The following is a 17,863-nucleotide window of genomic DNA, read 5'->3' on the forward strand; positions in this document are numbered from 1 at the left end:
ACTATATATTAATAAAAGGAACAATTCAACAAGAAGACATAACAATCATAAGTATTTATTAACCAAGCCAGAGTGCTCTGAAGTACATGAGGCAAACACTGACAACACTGAAAGGAGAAATAGACACCTCTGCCATAACAGTTAGAGACTTCAATTCCCTGGTCACATCAATGTGATGTGAACCTCTAGGCAGATGATCAATAAAGAAACTAAGAATTTGGATAATACAACAAATGAACTAGACTTAAACATTTACAGAACATTACACCCCATAGCAGCAGGATACACATTTTTCTCAAGTGTTCATGGATCATTCTCAGGTATTCTAGTTTCCTAGCTACCGGAATGCAATATACCAGAAGCAGAACGGCTTTTAAAAGGGGAATTTATTAAGTTGCAAGTTTACAGTTCTAGGCTGTGAAAATGTCCAAATTAAAGCAAGTCTATAGAAGTGTCTAAATTACAGCACCAACAAGAGGTTACCTTAACTCAAGAATGGCCGATGACATTCAGTGTTTCTGTTTCAACTGGAAAGGCACATGGTGAACATGGCAATGTCTGCTAACTTTCTCTCTCGGCTTCTTGTTTTATGAATCTATCCCAGGGGCATTTCTTTTCTTCACTCCAAAGGTCTGTGGCTGCGTGGGCTGTGTGGGTCTTTCCAAAATGGTTCCCTAATAAAGGGCTCCAGTAAACAACCCCTCAGTGACTGGTTGGAGACACACCTCCGTGGAAATCATCTAATCAAAAGTTACCACCCACAATTGGGGTGAGTCACATTTTCATGGATAATCAAAAAACTCCTACCCAGCAATACTGAATGAAGATTAAAGGACATGGTTTCTTTGGGATTAAAGGACATGGGATCCACAAATTCAAACCAGCAAATCAAGGATAGACCATATGCTGGGTCACAAAGCAAGTCTCAAATTTAAAAAGATTGAAATCATACAAAATATTTTCTTGAATCATAATGGAATGATTTGGAAATCGATTTGGGCCAGAAAATTCACAAATATGTGGAGTCTGAACAGCATACTCTTAAACAACCAGTGGGTCAAGGAAGAAATTACAAGAGAAATCAGAAAATATTTCAAAGCAAATGAAAATAAAAGCACAACATGTCAAAATTTATAGGATGCAGCAAAGGCAGCTAAGAAGGAAATTTATTGCCTTAAATGCCTATACTGAAAAAGAAGAAAGCAAAAATCGAGAAATTAAGTTTTCGCTTGGAAGAACTAGAGAAAGAACAGCAAACTCATCCCAAAGCAAACAAAAGGAAGGAAATAACAAAGATTAGAGCAGAAATAAATGAATTTAAGAGCATGAAAACAATTGAGAAAATCAGCAAAACCTGAAGTTGGTTCTCTGCGAGTCAATGAAAGCAATGGACCTTTAGCTAGCATTTTTAATCTCTATGATGTCTGCTGTTTTTCTATTTATTCTTTCAAATTCCTCTTTATGCTCTTCTAGTGATATCCTTTATGCCATTAGCCATCCCATATGCTTTATTTAGTAGAGTTATATGAACATCTTTGTTTAGTTTTTCCAAAGTCTGTGTCTCCTCCACTGTTTGAAATTAGTCATTAGACTGAGCTTTATCTATCTGCATCATGATATGCTTAGTGATCTTCTGATGTCTTTGCGGTTGGTAAATGTTTTGATTGGTTTAGTTTGGAAGTTGATTTCCTTCTGTAGTTTAAAACTTTGTATTTGCAGGGTGGATGTGGTGCAGGATGCATGGTGCAGGGCGGCACACAACAGTGGTGATGCATTGAGGTCAAGAAGTCAGTTGCCTGAATGTGTGGGAAGTGTCATGGCGGGGAGGATGTGGCTGTGCCTTTGCTCATGTCCGAGGGGCGGGTCCTGGTGTGTTCTGGTCTAGGGGGCAGGGCCCTTGTGTGTGCATGTGCAGAGCTCGGGCAGTGGGCCCGAGTTGTGCCTGCCTACATTGGGGCCAGGTGTGGCTTCACTACCAAGAGCTGGGGGGCCTCACTGGGGCCGTGTGTATTCACAGATTCTGGGAAGGCCATAAACTGATTTGCATGTGCGCAGAGCTTGGGCAGGATAGGGGTTGTACGACTGTATGGGATGGGGGGGGGCGAGTGTAACCTGGGTATGCTGCAGCCTTCATGCACTGGTGTCCGCCTACAGGGAGCAGGGAGGGGAGGTGGGTCTCAGGACAGGTGGATCAGGTCAAGACTGAACTTGTGCAGGAGAGGCGGGTTGGGCTTTGTGCAGATGTGCATGCACTTGGGGTGAGGATGAGGGCTGTACTCGTGGGCTGGGTGTGATGGGCAGTTGCACTTGGAGCGTGGGGGTGGGGAGTGGGTGATGGCGTTCAGGTATGTGGTGTGGGGTGTGTCATAGGTCTTGGGGCAGTGCCAGTGAGGGTAGCATTTCAAAGAACATGGCTTTGCTTACTTCCTGGTCCCCATCTTCCCATCCATGCACTCCTGAGGGCTCCAGGCCTCCGCTTGGAATGGGGCAAGTTAGGCTGTTTGCGTCAGCTGGATGGTCTCCGGTTCTCTGCATCTCAGTTCGTCAGCTTTTGCAACCAGGGTCTCCCTATAAGGTGTAGAAGACCCTACCAGGTCACTCACACCCTGGATTTGCCATCTCCTTCATTTTCCCATCCCTTTTCTAATTGTTTCTTGGAGCAGGGTTGAATTTGACCTATCCTGTTTCACCATCTTCCTGGAACTCCAGTGAATGAAATTTTTGTAGAGTCTCAGAGAGCTCTGGGTATTCTTTAGGGTTTTCAGGAATACTGTTGGTTGGGGCTTGGCCTCCCATGGCAAGTTGCAATATCTAGCTGAAGCTTGTATAAGAGTAACCTCCAGAATAGCCTCTCTATTTGAAATCTCTTAGCCACTGAAATCTTAATTTGCTACATATCTTTCCCCTCTTTTGGTCAAAAAGGCATTGTCAATCCAATGATACCAGGGCCAGGCTCATCCCTAGGAGTCATAGCCCACTTTTCCCAGGAGATTTATACCTCTGGAAGTCATGTCCCACATAGTGAGGAGAGAAAAGAATTAATTGGCAGACTTGGGCTTAGAGAGAAAATGGTCACATCTGAGCAACAAAAGAGATTCTCTGGAATTGAATCTTAGGCATAATTTTAGTTTGTTTTAACTACTCTGTTACACAAATAAGTTTCATAAGAGCAAGCCTCAAGATTGAGGATTTAGCCTATCTACTTGGGAGTTCCTGATGCTTGAGAGAGAATCTAGAATTTCCCATGTGGATAAGTTTAATAGATCCATATTTTTTCTCTAGTCCCAAAGGACTTTGCAAATGATTTTTTTATTACCTACCCAACATACTCTGGAATATCAGAGTATTACATTCATCTATACAGAATTACAAGATTTCATTCCCTTTTCTAGGCTGTGTGTGTATTTAGGTTATTTAAATAAACTGGCCGGACAGGTTAAGTTAGATTATGTTCTACAGAAAATTTAAATTTTGGAGAAAATAAACTCTTCCTTTGGTCTTACACAGAAGATGAAGTTTTAAAATAGTTAACATCCTTGATCCTGTGTTCTGATTTAGCTTAGTCCCAACCTATGAGCTTTGCTCCTGTTTCTAATTGAAGTCTGATCTCTTTTTTGGCTTTTTAAGAGTTGCTCTTTGGCATAATGCTGACTTTTAGAGCTAAGAACTGAAGCTCTGAGTCTTAGTTGTCACGCAAATCCTTTACTTTTAACCTGACTCAACACCACTTTCTATTGTGCCTGATATTCCAGAGTTCTGTACACCTCCATTTCAGTTTATACAAAAAAAAAAAAAAAAAGAGCAAACTTGCTTTGCTGTGTGGTCTGGAGGATGTGTCTCTGTAGTTCTCACTGTTCCCATACACACAGTCCTTTTAGCTCAGTAACTCACTGCTACCTTCCTAATGCCTCTTAGCACCCCTTTGTAGGCACCCAAGTTGACCCTGCCTCTGCTCTTGACTCAGTTCTCACTTCCAACATCATCTTTCTGTTCTTCCAAAAATCTTTTGAAAACTGTCTCAATTTATCATTTCTTCTTTTGCTCCTAATTTTTCCTTCCTTTCCTTTTGGAAAGAAAAAATTGATGTAAGTGACAGGCTTTATGATTTACATATCAACATAAGGCCATTTTCAGTGCTCTCTAACATACCTTTTCTTTTTATGTTTTTGAATTGTATTGTCTTATTTTAATTTTTTTGTTTGTTTCATTCTTTGTTATTGTGACATATATTTTTGAAAATTTTTATAAACTCACTTTAACTGCTTGGAAAGTCTGTCTTTATCTGAAAATGGGATTAAAATGAAAGGAGGCCTACACAGGAATGTTGATTTGCTAGAGAAATTCATTTGTTTTACTTTTGAAAATATTTTCCATAAGAGGGTAGTAGGCGAGTCTAAAATAACTGTCAGATAGTTAACCTTATTGATTCATTGTCTTACAGAAAGGAGAAAATTGGCAAAGCAGCCTGAAACCATTTCTGTTGAAGAACTCAAAACTCTGTTAATACTCACAAGGAAATGCTTTTTAGATCATTTTAATATTATTAGTCCTAAAACAAATCTAATAAAGACAGACGAAATAAAAACCTCCAGTACATTAAATGGTAAGTTTTTTTTATTACTTAAATTTTTTATTCCTTTTTTTGCATGGGGCAAATATGACAGTTTTGAATAAAGTTCTAAAAATATATTAGTTAAATCAAAATGTGTTTTATAAATTTAAAGAATGATGTATTTGTTTAAACAACTATGTATGTCTATATAATGACTGTATCTCTCATCATTTAAACATTACAACCTTTCTGTTAATTTCTTTCACTAAGCAGTTTTAGTGTACTTGTTTTTTGTTTTTATTTTTAACTTTTTTATTGTATAGTATAACATATATACAAGGAAAGAAATAAAAAAGCAATAGTCTTCAAAGCACTCTTCAACAATTAATTGCATGACAAATCCCAGAGTTTGTCATGGGTAGCATACCATCATCTCAGATTTTTCCTTCTAGGTACTCTAGACTATAGGGGACTAGAAGGCTGAAATATCTTTTTTTTTTTTTTTTTTTTCATGGGCAGGCACCGGGAATCGAACCCGGGTCCTCTGGCATGGCAGGCAAGCATTCTTGCCTGCTGAGCCGCCGTGGCCTGCCCTGAAATATTTTTTTATCATCACAATAGACTTTTTTTCTTTCTTTTTTGTGAAAAATAACGTATATAAAAAAGCAATGAATTTCAAAGTACAGTACCACAATTAGTTGTATAACATATTTCAGAGTTTGACATGAGTTACAATTCCACAATTTTAGGTTTTTTTGCTTCTAGCTGCTCTAAGATACTGGAGACTAAAAGAGATATCAATTTCATGATTCAGTATTTATATTCATTTGTTAAATCCTATCTTCACCAAAGGTTCACCAAAGAACCTTTGATCTTTCCTTCCCTCTCTTTAGGGGTGTTTGGGCTATTGCCATTCTAACTTTTTCATATTGGGAAGGGTCTGTTACTAATATGGGGTAGGAAGATGGAACTATCTGATGTTCTGGAGAGGCTGGGCCCTCTAGGTTTCAGGATTTATCTGAATCAGCGACCCATCTGGAGTTGTAAGTTCCTGGAAAGTGACTCTAGTGCATGGAACCCTTGAGGAATCTTATATATTGCCCTCAGTGTTCTTTAGGATGGACTGGAATGGTCCTGGTTGGGGATTGACAGGTTATGATAGGTAGCAATGTCTAACTGAAGCTTGCGTAAGAGCAACCTCCAGAGTAGCTTCTCGGCTCTATTTGAAGTCTTTCTGCCATTGAGACTTTGTTGGTTACAGTGCAATTGCTTGTAAGCAGAGAAAGAAGCATTTTAAAGTTATCTTACTCTTAGTACTTCTATTAAATTAATAGAATGGGTATATTTCTGTGAGCTTATAAACTGATAAAAGTAGAATTTATATAGGAAATTTAATACAGGTAAAACTACATATAGTAAGATGCTCTGTATTTACCATTTATTATGGCAGGAAATCACCGAACATCACTATGGAGCAGAAATACATTTTTATATTTACTTTCGTTTCTCCCTGTTTTCCTGGTTTCTGTTGTTGTGATGAATTTGTTTAGAGTGAAGCTTTTTTTGATCTAAAAAAGGAAAAGCAGTTGAGGGTTGCCTGACATGCTTTTAAATATACAGAACAATTTTTTGTTTTTATTCTCTGAGAATCATTTTTATTCTAGAGGTAAAGGAGAAAATGACCACAGAATCAAGTTGACAGTAATATTTGTAGAGTACTTTTTCTGTGTTTGACATAGTGAAGGAACACAAAGTAAGAATCCTGGTCCTTTACTTTCAGAGGGATAATGATCTATTTGGAAAACAATGTGTATATACGTCATATAGTGCCATATTTAAGAGCACAGTCTCTGGACCGAAATTGCTAGAGTTTGTATCTCCATTCTGCCTCTTATTGGCTAGTTTCTTTGTGCAAGTTATTTATTAAATTCTTTATGCCTCCATGTCCTCACGTTTAAAATGGAGATAATAATATTACCCACTTTCTAGGTTACTCTAAGAGTTAACTGAATTGCTACCTTTAAAACACTTAGAACATAATATTTATCAAAAAGTGTTAACTGTCATTTGTACTATTATCATAGCCATATCATTGTTACATAACAATACCAAAATTAAATGACAGTATAGAGATGAAAAGTGTTGGAGATAGTGAAAGGTTACTTGCAAATGGGGATCTGTTCAATAAGTGAGAGATAGCATAGCTTCTTTGTTACAATAAGGACTTTGCAGCAAGTCTCACCATGTTGAATCTCAGCTCTGCAAATGACTTTCTATGCCACCCTTGGCAACTTTTCGAATCTTGTTGAGCCTCAGGTTCTTTATTCTTTTTTTTTTTTTTTTGAATCTTGCTTTTTTCACTTTTACTGGGAATCATTCTTTTTTTTTTTTTTTTTTTTTCCAATCTACATGTACAATCAGTAATTCTTAATAACATCACATAGTTGCATATTCATCATTTCTTAGTACATTTGCATCGATTTAGAAAAAGAAATAAAAAGACAACAGAATAAGAATTAAAACAATAATAGAAAGAAAAAAAACAAAAACAAAAAACCTATACCTCACATGCAGCTTCATTCAGTGTTTTAACATAATTGCATTACAATTGGGTAGTATTGTGCTGTCCATTTCTGAGTTTTTATATCCAGTCCCGTTGTACAGTCTGTATCCCTTCATCTCCAATTATCCCTTCTCTTTTTTTTTTTTTTTTAATTAACGGAAAAAAAGAAATTAACCCAACATTTAGAGATCATACCATTCTACACATGCAATCATTAATTCTTAACATCATCACATAGATGCATGATCATCATTTCTTAGTACATTTGCATTGGTTTAGAAGAACTAGCAACATAACCGAAAAAGATATAGAATGTTAATATAGAGAAAAAAATAAAAGTAATAATAGTAAAATCAGAACAAAACAACACAAAACAAAACAAAAACCTATAGCTCAGATGCAGCTTCATTCAGTGTTTTAACATGATTACTTTACAATTAGGTATTATTGTGCTGTCCATTTTTGAGTTTTTGTATCTAGTCCTGTTGCACAGTCTGTATCCCTTCAGCTTCAATTACCCATTGTCTTACCCTGTTTCTAACTCCTGCTGAACTCTGTTACCAATGACATATTTCAAGTTTATTCTCGAATGTCCGTTCACATCAGTGGGACCATACAGTATTTGTCCTTTAGTTTTTGGCTGGATTCACTCAGCATAATATTCTCTAGGTCCATCCATGTTATTACATGGTTCATAAGTTTATCTTGTCTTAAAGCTGCATAATATTCCATCGTATGTATATGCCACAGTTTGTTTAGCCACTCTTCTGTTGATGGAGATTTTGGCTGTTTCCATCTCTTTGCAATTGTAAATAATGCTGCTATAAACATTGGTGTGCAAATGTCCGTTTGTGTCTTTGCCCTTAAGTCCTTTGAGTAGATACCTAGCAATGGTATTGCTGGGTCGTATGGCAGTTCTATATTCAGCTTTTTGAGGAACTGCCAAACTGCCTTCAACAGTGGTTGCACCCTTTGACATTCCCACCAACAGTGAATAAGTGTGCCTCTTTCTCCGCATCCTCTCCAGCACTTGTCATTTTCTGTTTTGTTGATAATGGCCATTCTGGTGGGTGTGAGATGATATCTCATTGTGGTTTTGATTTGCATTTCTCTAATGGCCAGGGACATTGAGCATCTCTTCATGTGCCTCTTGGCCATCCGTATTTCCTCTTCTGAGAGGTGTCTGTTCAAGTCTTTTTCCCATTTTGTAATTGGGTTGGCTGTCTTTTTGTTGTTGAGATGAACAATCTCTTTATAAATTCTGGATACTAGACCTTTATCTGATATATCATTTCCAAATATTGTCTCCCATTGTGAAGGCTGTCTTTCTACTTTCTTGATGAAGTTCTTTGATGCACAAAAGTGTTTAATTTTGAGGAGTTCCCATTTATTTATTTCCTTCTTCAGTGCTCTTGCTTTAGGTTTAAGGTCCATAAAACCGCCTCCAGTTGTAAGATCCATAAGATATCTCCCAACATTTTCCTCTAACTGTTTTATGGTCTTAGACCTAATGTTTAGATCTTTGATCCATTTTGAGTTAACTTTTGTATAGGGTGTGAGAGATGGGTCTTCTTTCATTCTTTTGCATATGGATATCCAGTTCTCTAGGCACCATTTATTGAAGAGACTGCTCTGTCCCAGGTGAGTTGGCTTGACTGCCTTATCAAAGATCAAATGTCCATAGATGAGAGGGTCTATATCTGAGCACTCTATTCGATTCCATTGGTCGATATATCTATCTTTATGCCAATACCATGCTGTTTTGACCACTGTGGCTTCATAATATGCCTTAAAGTCAGGCAGCGCGAGACCTCCAGCTTCGTTTTTTTTCCTCAAGATGTTTTTAGCAATTCGGGGCACCCTGCCCTTCCAGATAAATTTGCTTATTGGTTTTTCTATTTCTGAAAAATAAGTTGTTGGGATTTTGATTGGTATTGCATTGAATCTGTAAATCAATTTAGGTAGGATTGACATCTTAACTATATTTAGTCTTCCAATCCATGAACACGGTATGCCCTTCCATCTATTTAGGTCTTTTGTGATTTCTTTTAGCAGTTTTTTGTAGTTTTCTTTATATAGGTTTTTTGTCTCTTTAGGTAAATTTATTCCTAGGTATTTTATTCTTTTAGTTGCGATTGTAAATGGGATTCGTTTCTTGATTTCCCCCTCAGCTTGTTCATTACTAGTGTATAGAAATGCTACAGATTTTTGAATGTTGATCTTGTAACCTGCTACTTTGCTGTATTCATTTATTAGCTCTAGTAGTTTTGTTGTGGATTTTTCCGGGTTTTCGACGTATAGTATCATATCGTCTGCAAACAGTGATAGTTTTACTTCTTCCTTTCCAATTTTGATGCCTTGTATTTCTTTTTCTTGTCTAATTGCTCTGGCTAGAACCTCCAACACAATGTTGAATAATAGTGGTGATAGTGGACATCCTTGTCTTGTTCCTGATCTTAGGGGGAAAGTTTTCAATTTTTCCCCATTGAGGATGATATTAGCTGTGGGTTTTTCATATATTCCCTCTATCATTTTAAGGAAGTTCCCTTGTATTCCTGTCTTTTGAAGTGTTTTCAACAGGAAAGGATGTTGAATCTTGTCGAATGCCTTCTCTGCATCAATTGAGATGATCATGTGATTTTTCTGCTTTGATTTGTTGATATGGTGTATTACATTAATTGATTTTCTTATGTTGAACCATCCTTGCATACCTGGGATGAATCCTACTTGGTCATGATGTATAATTCTTTTAATGTGTTGTTGGATACGATTTGCTAGAATTTTATGGAGGATTTTTGCATCTGTATTCATTAGAGAGATTGGTCTGTAGTTTTCTTTTTTTGTAATATCTTTGCCTGGTTTTGGTATGAGGGTGATGTTGGCTTCATAGAATGAATTAGGTAGTTTTCCCTCCACTTCGATTTTTTTGAAGAGTTTGAAGAGAATTGGTACTAATTCTTTCTGGAACGTTTGGTAGAATTCACATGTGAAGCCATCTGGTCCTGGACTTTTCTTTTTAGGAAGCTTTTGAATGACTAATTCAATTTCTTTACTTGTGATTGGTTTGTTGAGGTCATCTATGTCTTCTTGAGTCAAAGTTGGTTGTTCATGTCTTTCCAGGAACCCGTCCATTTCCTCTAAATTGTTGTATTTATTAGCGTAAAGTTGTTCATAGTATCCTGTTATTACCTCCTTTATTTCTGTGAGGTCAGTAGTTATGTCTCCTCTTCCATTTCTGATCTTATTTATTTGCATCCTCTCTCTTCTTCTTTTTGTCAATCTTGCTAAGGGCCCATCAATCTTATTGATTTTCTCATAGAACCAACTTCTGGCCTTATTGATTTTCTCTATTGTTTTCATGTTTTCAATTTCATTTATTTGTGCTCTAATCTTTGTTATTTCTTTCCTTTTGCTTGCTTTGGGGTTAGTTTGCTGTTCTTTCTCCAGTTCTTCCAAATGGATAGTTAATTCCTGAATTTTTGCCTTTTCTTCTTTTCTGATATAGGCATTTAGAGCAATAAATTTCCCTCTTAGCACTGCCTTTGCTGCGTCCCATAAGTTTTGATATGTTGTGTTTTCATTTTCATTCGCCTCGAGGTATTTACTAATTTCTCTTGCAATTTCTTCTTTGACCCAGTCGTTGTTTAGGAGTGTGTTGTTGAGCCTCCACGTATTTGTGAATTTTCTGGCACTCTACCTATTATTGATTTCCAACATCATTCCTTTATGGTCCGAGAAAGTGTTGTGTAAGATTTCAATCTTTTTAAATTTGTTAAGACTTGCTTTGTGACCCAGCATATGGTCTATCTTTGAGAATGATCCATGAGCACTTGAGAAAAAGGTGTATCCTGCTGTTGTGGGATGTAATGTCCTATAAATGTCTATTAAGTCTAGTTCATTTATAGTAATATTCAGATTCTCTATTTCTTTGTTGATCCTCTGTCTAGATGTTCTGTCCCTTGATGAGAGTGGTGAGTTGAAGTCTCCAACTATTATGGTATATGAGTCTATTTCCCTTTTCAGTGTTTGCAGTATATTCCTCACGTATTTTGGGGCATTCTGATTCGGTGCGTAAATATTTATGATTGTTATGTCTTCTTGTTTAATTGTTCCTTTTATTAGTATATAGTGTCCTTCTTTGTCTCTTTTAACTGTTTTACATTTGAAGTCTAATTTGTTGGATATTAGTATAGCGACTCCTGCTCTTTTCTGGTTGTTATTTGCATGAAATATCTTTTCCCAACCTTTCACTTTCAACCTATGTTTATCTTTGGGTCTAAGATGTGTTTCCTGTAGACAGCATATAGAAGGATCCTGTTTTTTAATCCATTCTGCCAATCTATGTCTTTTGATTGGGGAATTCAGTCCATTGACATTTAGTGTTATTACTGTTTGGATAATATTTTCCTCTAACATTTTGCCTTTTGTATTATATATATCATATCTGACTTTCCTTCTTTCTACACTCTTTTCCATATCTCTCTCTTCTGTCTTTTTGTATCTGACTCTAGTGCTCCCTTTAGTATTTCTTGCAGAGCTGGTCTCTTGGTCACAAATTCTTTCAGTGACTTTTTGTCTGAGAATGTTTTAATTTCTCCCTCATTTTTGAAGGATAATTTTGCTGGATATAGGAGTCTTGGTTGGCAGTTTTTCTCTTTTAGTATTTTAAATATATCATCCCACTGTCTTCTAGCTTCCATGGTTTCTGCTGAGAAATCTACACAAAATCTTATTGGGTTTCCCTTGTATGTAATGGATTGTTTTTCTCTTGCTGCTTTCAAGATCTTCTCTTTCTCTTTGACCTCTGACATTCTAACTAGTAAGTGTCTTGGAGAACGCCTATTTGGGTCTAATCTCTTTGGGGTGCGCTGCACTTCTTGGATCTGTAATTTTAGGTCTTTCATAAGAGTTGGGAAATTTTCAGTGATAATTTCTTCCATTAGTTTTTCTCCTCCTTTTCCCTTCTCTTCTCCTTCTGGGACACCCACAACACGTATATTTGTGCGGTTTATATTGTCCTTGAGTTCCCTGATACCCTGTTCAAATTTTTCCATTCTTTTCCCTATAGTTTCTGTTTCTTTTTGGAATTCAGATGTTCCATCCTCCAAATCACTAATTCTATCTTCTGTCTCTTTAAATCTATCATTGTAGCTATCCATTATTTTTTCTATGTTTGCTACTTTATCCTTCACTTCCATAAGTTCTGCGATTTGTTTTTTCAGTTTTTCTATTTCTTCTTTATGTTCAGCCCATGTCCTCTTCATGTCCTCCCTCAATTTATCGATTTCATTTTTGAAGAGGTTTTCCATTTCTGTTCGTATATTCAGCATTAGTTGTCTCAGCTCTTGTGTCTCATTTGAGCTATTGGTTTGTTCCTTTGACTGAGCCATATTCTCAATCTTTTGAGCGTGGACAGTTATCTTCTGCTGCTGGCGTCTGGGCATTTATTCAGATTTCTCTTGGTGTTGGACCCAGCAAGGTTGTAATATTTTTCTGTGAAATCTCTGGGTTCTGTTTTTCTTATCCTGCCCAGTAGGTGGCGCTCGTGGCACCCGTTTGTCTGCGGGTCCCACCAGTAAAAGGTGCTGTGGGACCTTAAACTTTGGAAAACTCTCGCCGTCCTGGGGGTTCGCTAGCCGAAACGGCTTGAGCCGGCCCGGGGTCCGAACGCAGGGAGGGTTGCTGGTCGCCGCAGCCAGGGAAAGAGCCCGTCCGAATTTCCTAGTCGGCCCTGGGCAACAAGCGTGGCGGGAGGGCGCCAGCGGCAGCGGCCCGCCCGAGAGAGTGCACGTTCCCCGGGAGTCACGGGTTTGGAAGGGGCCTCCCCCACCCGTCACCGTTCTCCGCGGCCTGGGGGTTTCCGATCCAATTCTCTCAGTTGGTCCGGGGGCTGCGCGTGGTGTGGGCGCCAGCCGTCTTTGTTTCAGGGGACCGCCTCTCCAATTCTCCCAGCCGGCCCGGAAAGGGGGAAGGGAGTAACTCCGGCCGCTTGCCACCCCGCCCGGTAAGGCCCGCGCGCCTCGGCGATCTCACCCGAGCTGCTTCTCTCAGCCAGCCAGCCGTTCCAGGATGGGGTACGCTGTCTTTTTTATCTCTGTTGTGGCTTTGGGCGCTTTCTGTATCGTTTCTACTCCCCTAGTAAGTGTCCTGGAGAAGAAACTAAGATCCGCGCGTCTTACTAAGCCGCCATCTTCCAGCAGGTTCTTTATTCTTTATCTTATAGGAGTGCTCATCTTAAAATGTAAATCAGATTATATCACTCCTTTGCTCAAATCTTTTTGATGGCTTTCCATTGCACTTAGAACAAGAACTCAATACAACTTGTAAAAACCCTAATTTATATATGACCTGTACTTACTATAGCTACCTCCATTCTCACATTTCTGTTTCCTTATTACCATGGATGATCTTTCCATTGCTCCAACAAGTCACATTTCTTTCCATCTCAGGACCTATACTTATGCAGGACCTTTATTTTTGTAGTGCCCTCTGCCTGAAATGCTTCTAAGTCCTAGTCAGTCTTTGGATCTTGACTTAAACCAGTTTCTCAAAGAGGCTTTTACTAGAACTTCCTCATTTTAATTTATTTCTTGTTGAACTCACTTCCTATCATTTTCTTCAACTTATTTATTACATTTTTAATCATTATACTATATATGCACTTATTTATAAAACATGTGTCTTCTTTCTAAAGCATATGTTTGTTCTGTGAGGGTAAGAAGTGTGCTTATTTGCTTTCTCAGTGTCCCAGAGCCTAGCTTAATACCTGGCACATAGTTTATAGATTTTCTCAAAGTACTTGCTGAACAGATGAAAGAAACCCTAAGGGTTTTAAGAACCTGAACTGTAATCTGATAGGTTTATATCTGAACATGACTCCTAAAAGTCAAGTTGAGTTGTAATTTTTAACATCTTTGATTTGAATAAATTCATCCACATGCAAATTAGATAATAAAATAATTGATAAGGCCAATCATGTTTTATATCCTAGCTCATTTATTTGCTTCTGTGCTTGCTAGGAGTTTTTAGTAATTGGCAAGTTTATCAATCTACTTATTTTTCTCAATTATGTTAATGGTAATTCTTTTTGTAAAAATTCTAGCATATGTAGCAAATGACAAGTCAGTATACAGAAAATGTTTTGATCTAGCCATTTTATGTCCTCATTGCCACAAAGTTTTTAAAGACAATTTGGCTGGGTACAGAATTCTTGGCTGGAAGTCTGTTTCTTTCAGGATCATAAATATATCATCCCACTGTCTTCCCGCCTCCATGGTGCCAGTTGAGTAGTCTGAACTGAATCTTATGTAGTTTCCCTTGTATGTAGTAGATTATTTTTCTTTAACCGCTTTCAGAATTTTCTGCTTCTCTTCAACATTTGACAGACTTATTTGTATGTGTTTGGGGGAAAGCCTATTTGGATTTATTCTGTTTGGAGCTCGTTGAGCTTCTTTGACTTGTATATTTATATCTTTTATGAGGGTTGGTAAGTTTTCCCCCATTATATCCTCAATTACTCTTCCTAGCCCTTTACTCCCCTCTTCTCCTTCTGGGACACCAGTGATTCTTATATTTGTATGCTTTGTTTTGTCTATCATTTCCCTGAGATCCAATTCAAATTTTTCTGTCTTTTTTTGTGATTTTTTTTGAGTTATCCTCTATATCACTTATTCTTTCTTTTGTCTCTTCAAGTCTTGTGTGGTGTGCCTCTGGTATTTTTTTTACATGGGCAGGCCTCCTGGGTCAAACCTGGGTCTCCGGCATGGATGGCAGGCGAGAACTCTGCCACTGAGCCATCACTGTCCGCCCTCTGATATGTTTTTTTATTTGGTCAACATCGTCTTTAATCTCTGTGGTATCTGCTATTTTTCTGTTTATTCTTTCAAATTCCTCTTTATGCTCTTCTACTATCTTCTTGATCTACTTTACATCATTTACCATCCCACGTATTTTATTAAGTAGAGTTATATGAACATCCTTGATTAGTTGTTCCAATGTCTGTGTCCCCTCTTGTGTTTTAATTTGGTCATCAGGCAGGGCCATAATCTGTCTGCATTACGATATGCTTACTGATCTTCTGTTGTTTTCATCTCATGAAAATATCTTGACTGATTTACTTTTGGAAGTTGATTTCTTTCTGTAGTCTAAAAGGTCTTGTGTTTGCAGGATGGATGTGCAGTAGGGAGCAGGGTACAGGGTGGGGCACAACAGTGTGGTGATTCGTTTCAGGGCAGATATAGGCTCAGGTTGGGGATGTTGCACTGGTGCTTGTGAATGTGGGTGCCCAGCAGCCAGGGAGGATGTAGCTGCGGAGATGCACTGGTTGAGGGGCATAACTCTGGTGTGCTCTGGTCTAGGGTACGGGGCCCTTTGTGCCTCTACTTCTTTTTTAACAGTCTGATTTGATGGTCTGATTAGTATGTATCTTGGAGTGGGTCTGTTCAGATTTATTCTGTTTGGAGTACATTGGTCTTCTTGGATTTGCATTTAAAGATTGGGAAATTTCTAGCCATTATCTCCACAAATATTCCTCCAGGCCCATTATTCATCTCTTCTCCTTCTGGGACACCAATGATTTGTATGTTTGTATGCTTACATTGTCATGAGATCCATTCAAATTTTTCCATTTTTTCTTTTGTGAGTTCAAATTTGGTTACTCTGTCCTCTAGTTCGCTGATCCTTTCTTCTGCTTCTTCATATCTCTGTTGTGTGTCTTTAATATATTTTTAATTTCTTCTTTATTATCTTTCATTTCTGTAAGATCTGCTATTTTTCTATTTATTTTTTCAAAGTCTTTTTTATGCTTTTCTGGAATCTTCTTCATATCCTTTATCTCTTTAATCATATCATTGACTTATTTAGGAGATTTATTTGAATGTCTTTGATTTTTTGTTCCAAATTCTTTGTCTCCTCTGACTTTAATTTGATCATTTGGCTTGGCCATAATATCTTGTTTCTTGGTGTGCCTTGTGATTTTTTGCTGATTTGGGGACATCTGAGTATCTTGATAAGATTATTTTGAAAGTTGTTTTCTCCCTCTTGTCTAAGGTTTTGTTGTTGCTTGGGTTCTCACTGAAGGTTTCCTTTTGCACTTGATTCATCAGTATTTCCCAGCCAAACCAGGACCAGGGCCTCAGGCAGGGGTTGCAACCCCTTTTTTAAGGGTTTTATAGGGTAAGCAAAAAAGTATTGTGCTTTCTAAGCCTTCCCAACAGATCGTGCACTTGGGCCACTTATTCCTCAGAATTCCACCTTTTCCTGACTGCAGCATCTCACTGGATAGGGTCCAGACCGGGTCAAAATCTGATTCAAGCCTGTGGGACCCAGAGTGTCACCGCCTCTGACCTACTTTTAGATTATGACTGTTCTGATTCTCTCTCTTTTCCCAAGGGGAAAACTGGGAATTGTTCTGATTCTCTCTCTTTTCCCAAAAGGGAGGCTGTCTCTTCCAGTCTGGGTGTACCTGAAGTTGCTGACCTTGGGATGGGAGATGTGCACTGGGTACAATAGTGAAGTCTCTGCTTGTGGGTACAGGGGAGCTGGTCGTTCCCAGTCTCTCACATGGAAAGCCTCTTGGCTGCAGGAATGAGAAGGTTAACTTCACCGGGCAGTAACTGAACCAGGAGGGCACTGTGTTTTGCTAGGTGGCAAAACCCAGGCTGATGCGCAGCTGTGGCCTTGAGGGTGGGGGAAAGGTACCTGGTGTTGCAGTGGAGTTCCCTCCCTTGCTCTTGCCTCTCCATTCATGGTAGCAGCTGAGTACTGTGCACCCTAGTCCCCTATGTGTAAAGGATCAAGGCTGTTGAACCCAGATGATCTTCCTTGTTGGTCAATCATTAGATGAGTACTGATCTGTATTACCTCTCTTCCTGAAGGGATAACCCCCCTGTCTCCCCAAGATGCTTGTAGCAGCTGACTCAGAGTTGTAAGGTGGTCACCAGGAACCACAGTGGGGTCTCTGTGGAAATAATGGATCTGCTGGCTTCTGGGCTCCCATGTGGAAAGACTAGGCTGTGGGACTTGTGGCCAGCCTAGTGTGCCATGCTTTACCAGCTGGCAAGACTCAGGCCAGTTCATAGCCACCGACAGTGGAGTGGGCACATTTGAGTTCAGTCATAGTTTTTCTGCTTTTTTATGCAGCTCTTCCTTAAATGTTGCAGTGACCCTTCTCTGGTCTCCTGATTCCTGGAACCACTGCTTTGGACAGTATCTGCCTGTTCTCTAGTTGTTTTTAGTAGGGAGTGAGTTCTGTCTTTCTGTGTTCTGCTATATTCCAGAAGTCTTCCTCTTTGTATTTTTTAATTCACTGTTTGTGGGTCGGCCACAACTGAGCAACAAAAGAGATTTTCTGGGGGGTGACTCTTAGGCCTAATTTTAAGTAGGCTTAGCCTGTCCTTTGAGGGGATTAGTTTCATATGAACAAACCCCAAGATTGAGGGCTCGGCCTATTGATTTGGTTGTCCCCACTGCTTGTGAGAATATCAGGAATTCTCCACGTGGGAAAGTTGAATTTTCCCCCTTTCTTGCCATTCCCCCAAGGGATGTTTGCAAATACTTTTTTATTCACTGTTCAAATCGCTATGAGATTTGTGATGGCATCACTCTAGACAAACCTACAAAATCTCATGCCCTAACCAAGGTTTCATGTACTTATGGTGTTCAATTAAATTGTCCATATAAGTTATATTAAGAAATGCACTAGTCAAAATATACACTTTGTACCAAATAAACATTTTTTTGCTTTACTC

The 17,863-nt window shown here is 38.6% G+C and overlaps 1 protein-coding gene across 1 annotated transcript in view; it reads left to right on the forward strand.

Moving 5' to 3' along the window:
• Nucleotides 1-17,863, forward strand: part of MTBP (MDM2 binding protein) — a 138,792-nt gene that overhangs the window by 67,763 nt on the left and 53,166 nt on the right. The window contains exon 14 of the mRNA XM_077167561.1: nucleotides 4,442-4,603. Within this exon, the coding sequence (XP_077023676.1) occupies nucleotides 4,442-4,603 (162 nt within the window). The remainder of the gene's footprint in view (nucleotides 1-4,441; nucleotides 4,604-17,863) is intronic.

Source organism: Tamandua tetradactyla, chromosome 6, assembly GCF_023851605.1.
Source record: "Tamandua tetradactyla isolate mTamTet1 chromosome 6, mTamTet1.pri, whole genome shotgun sequence".
Lineage (NCBI taxonomy): Eukaryota > Metazoa > Chordata > Mammalia > Pilosa > Myrmecophagidae > Tamandua > Tamandua tetradactyla.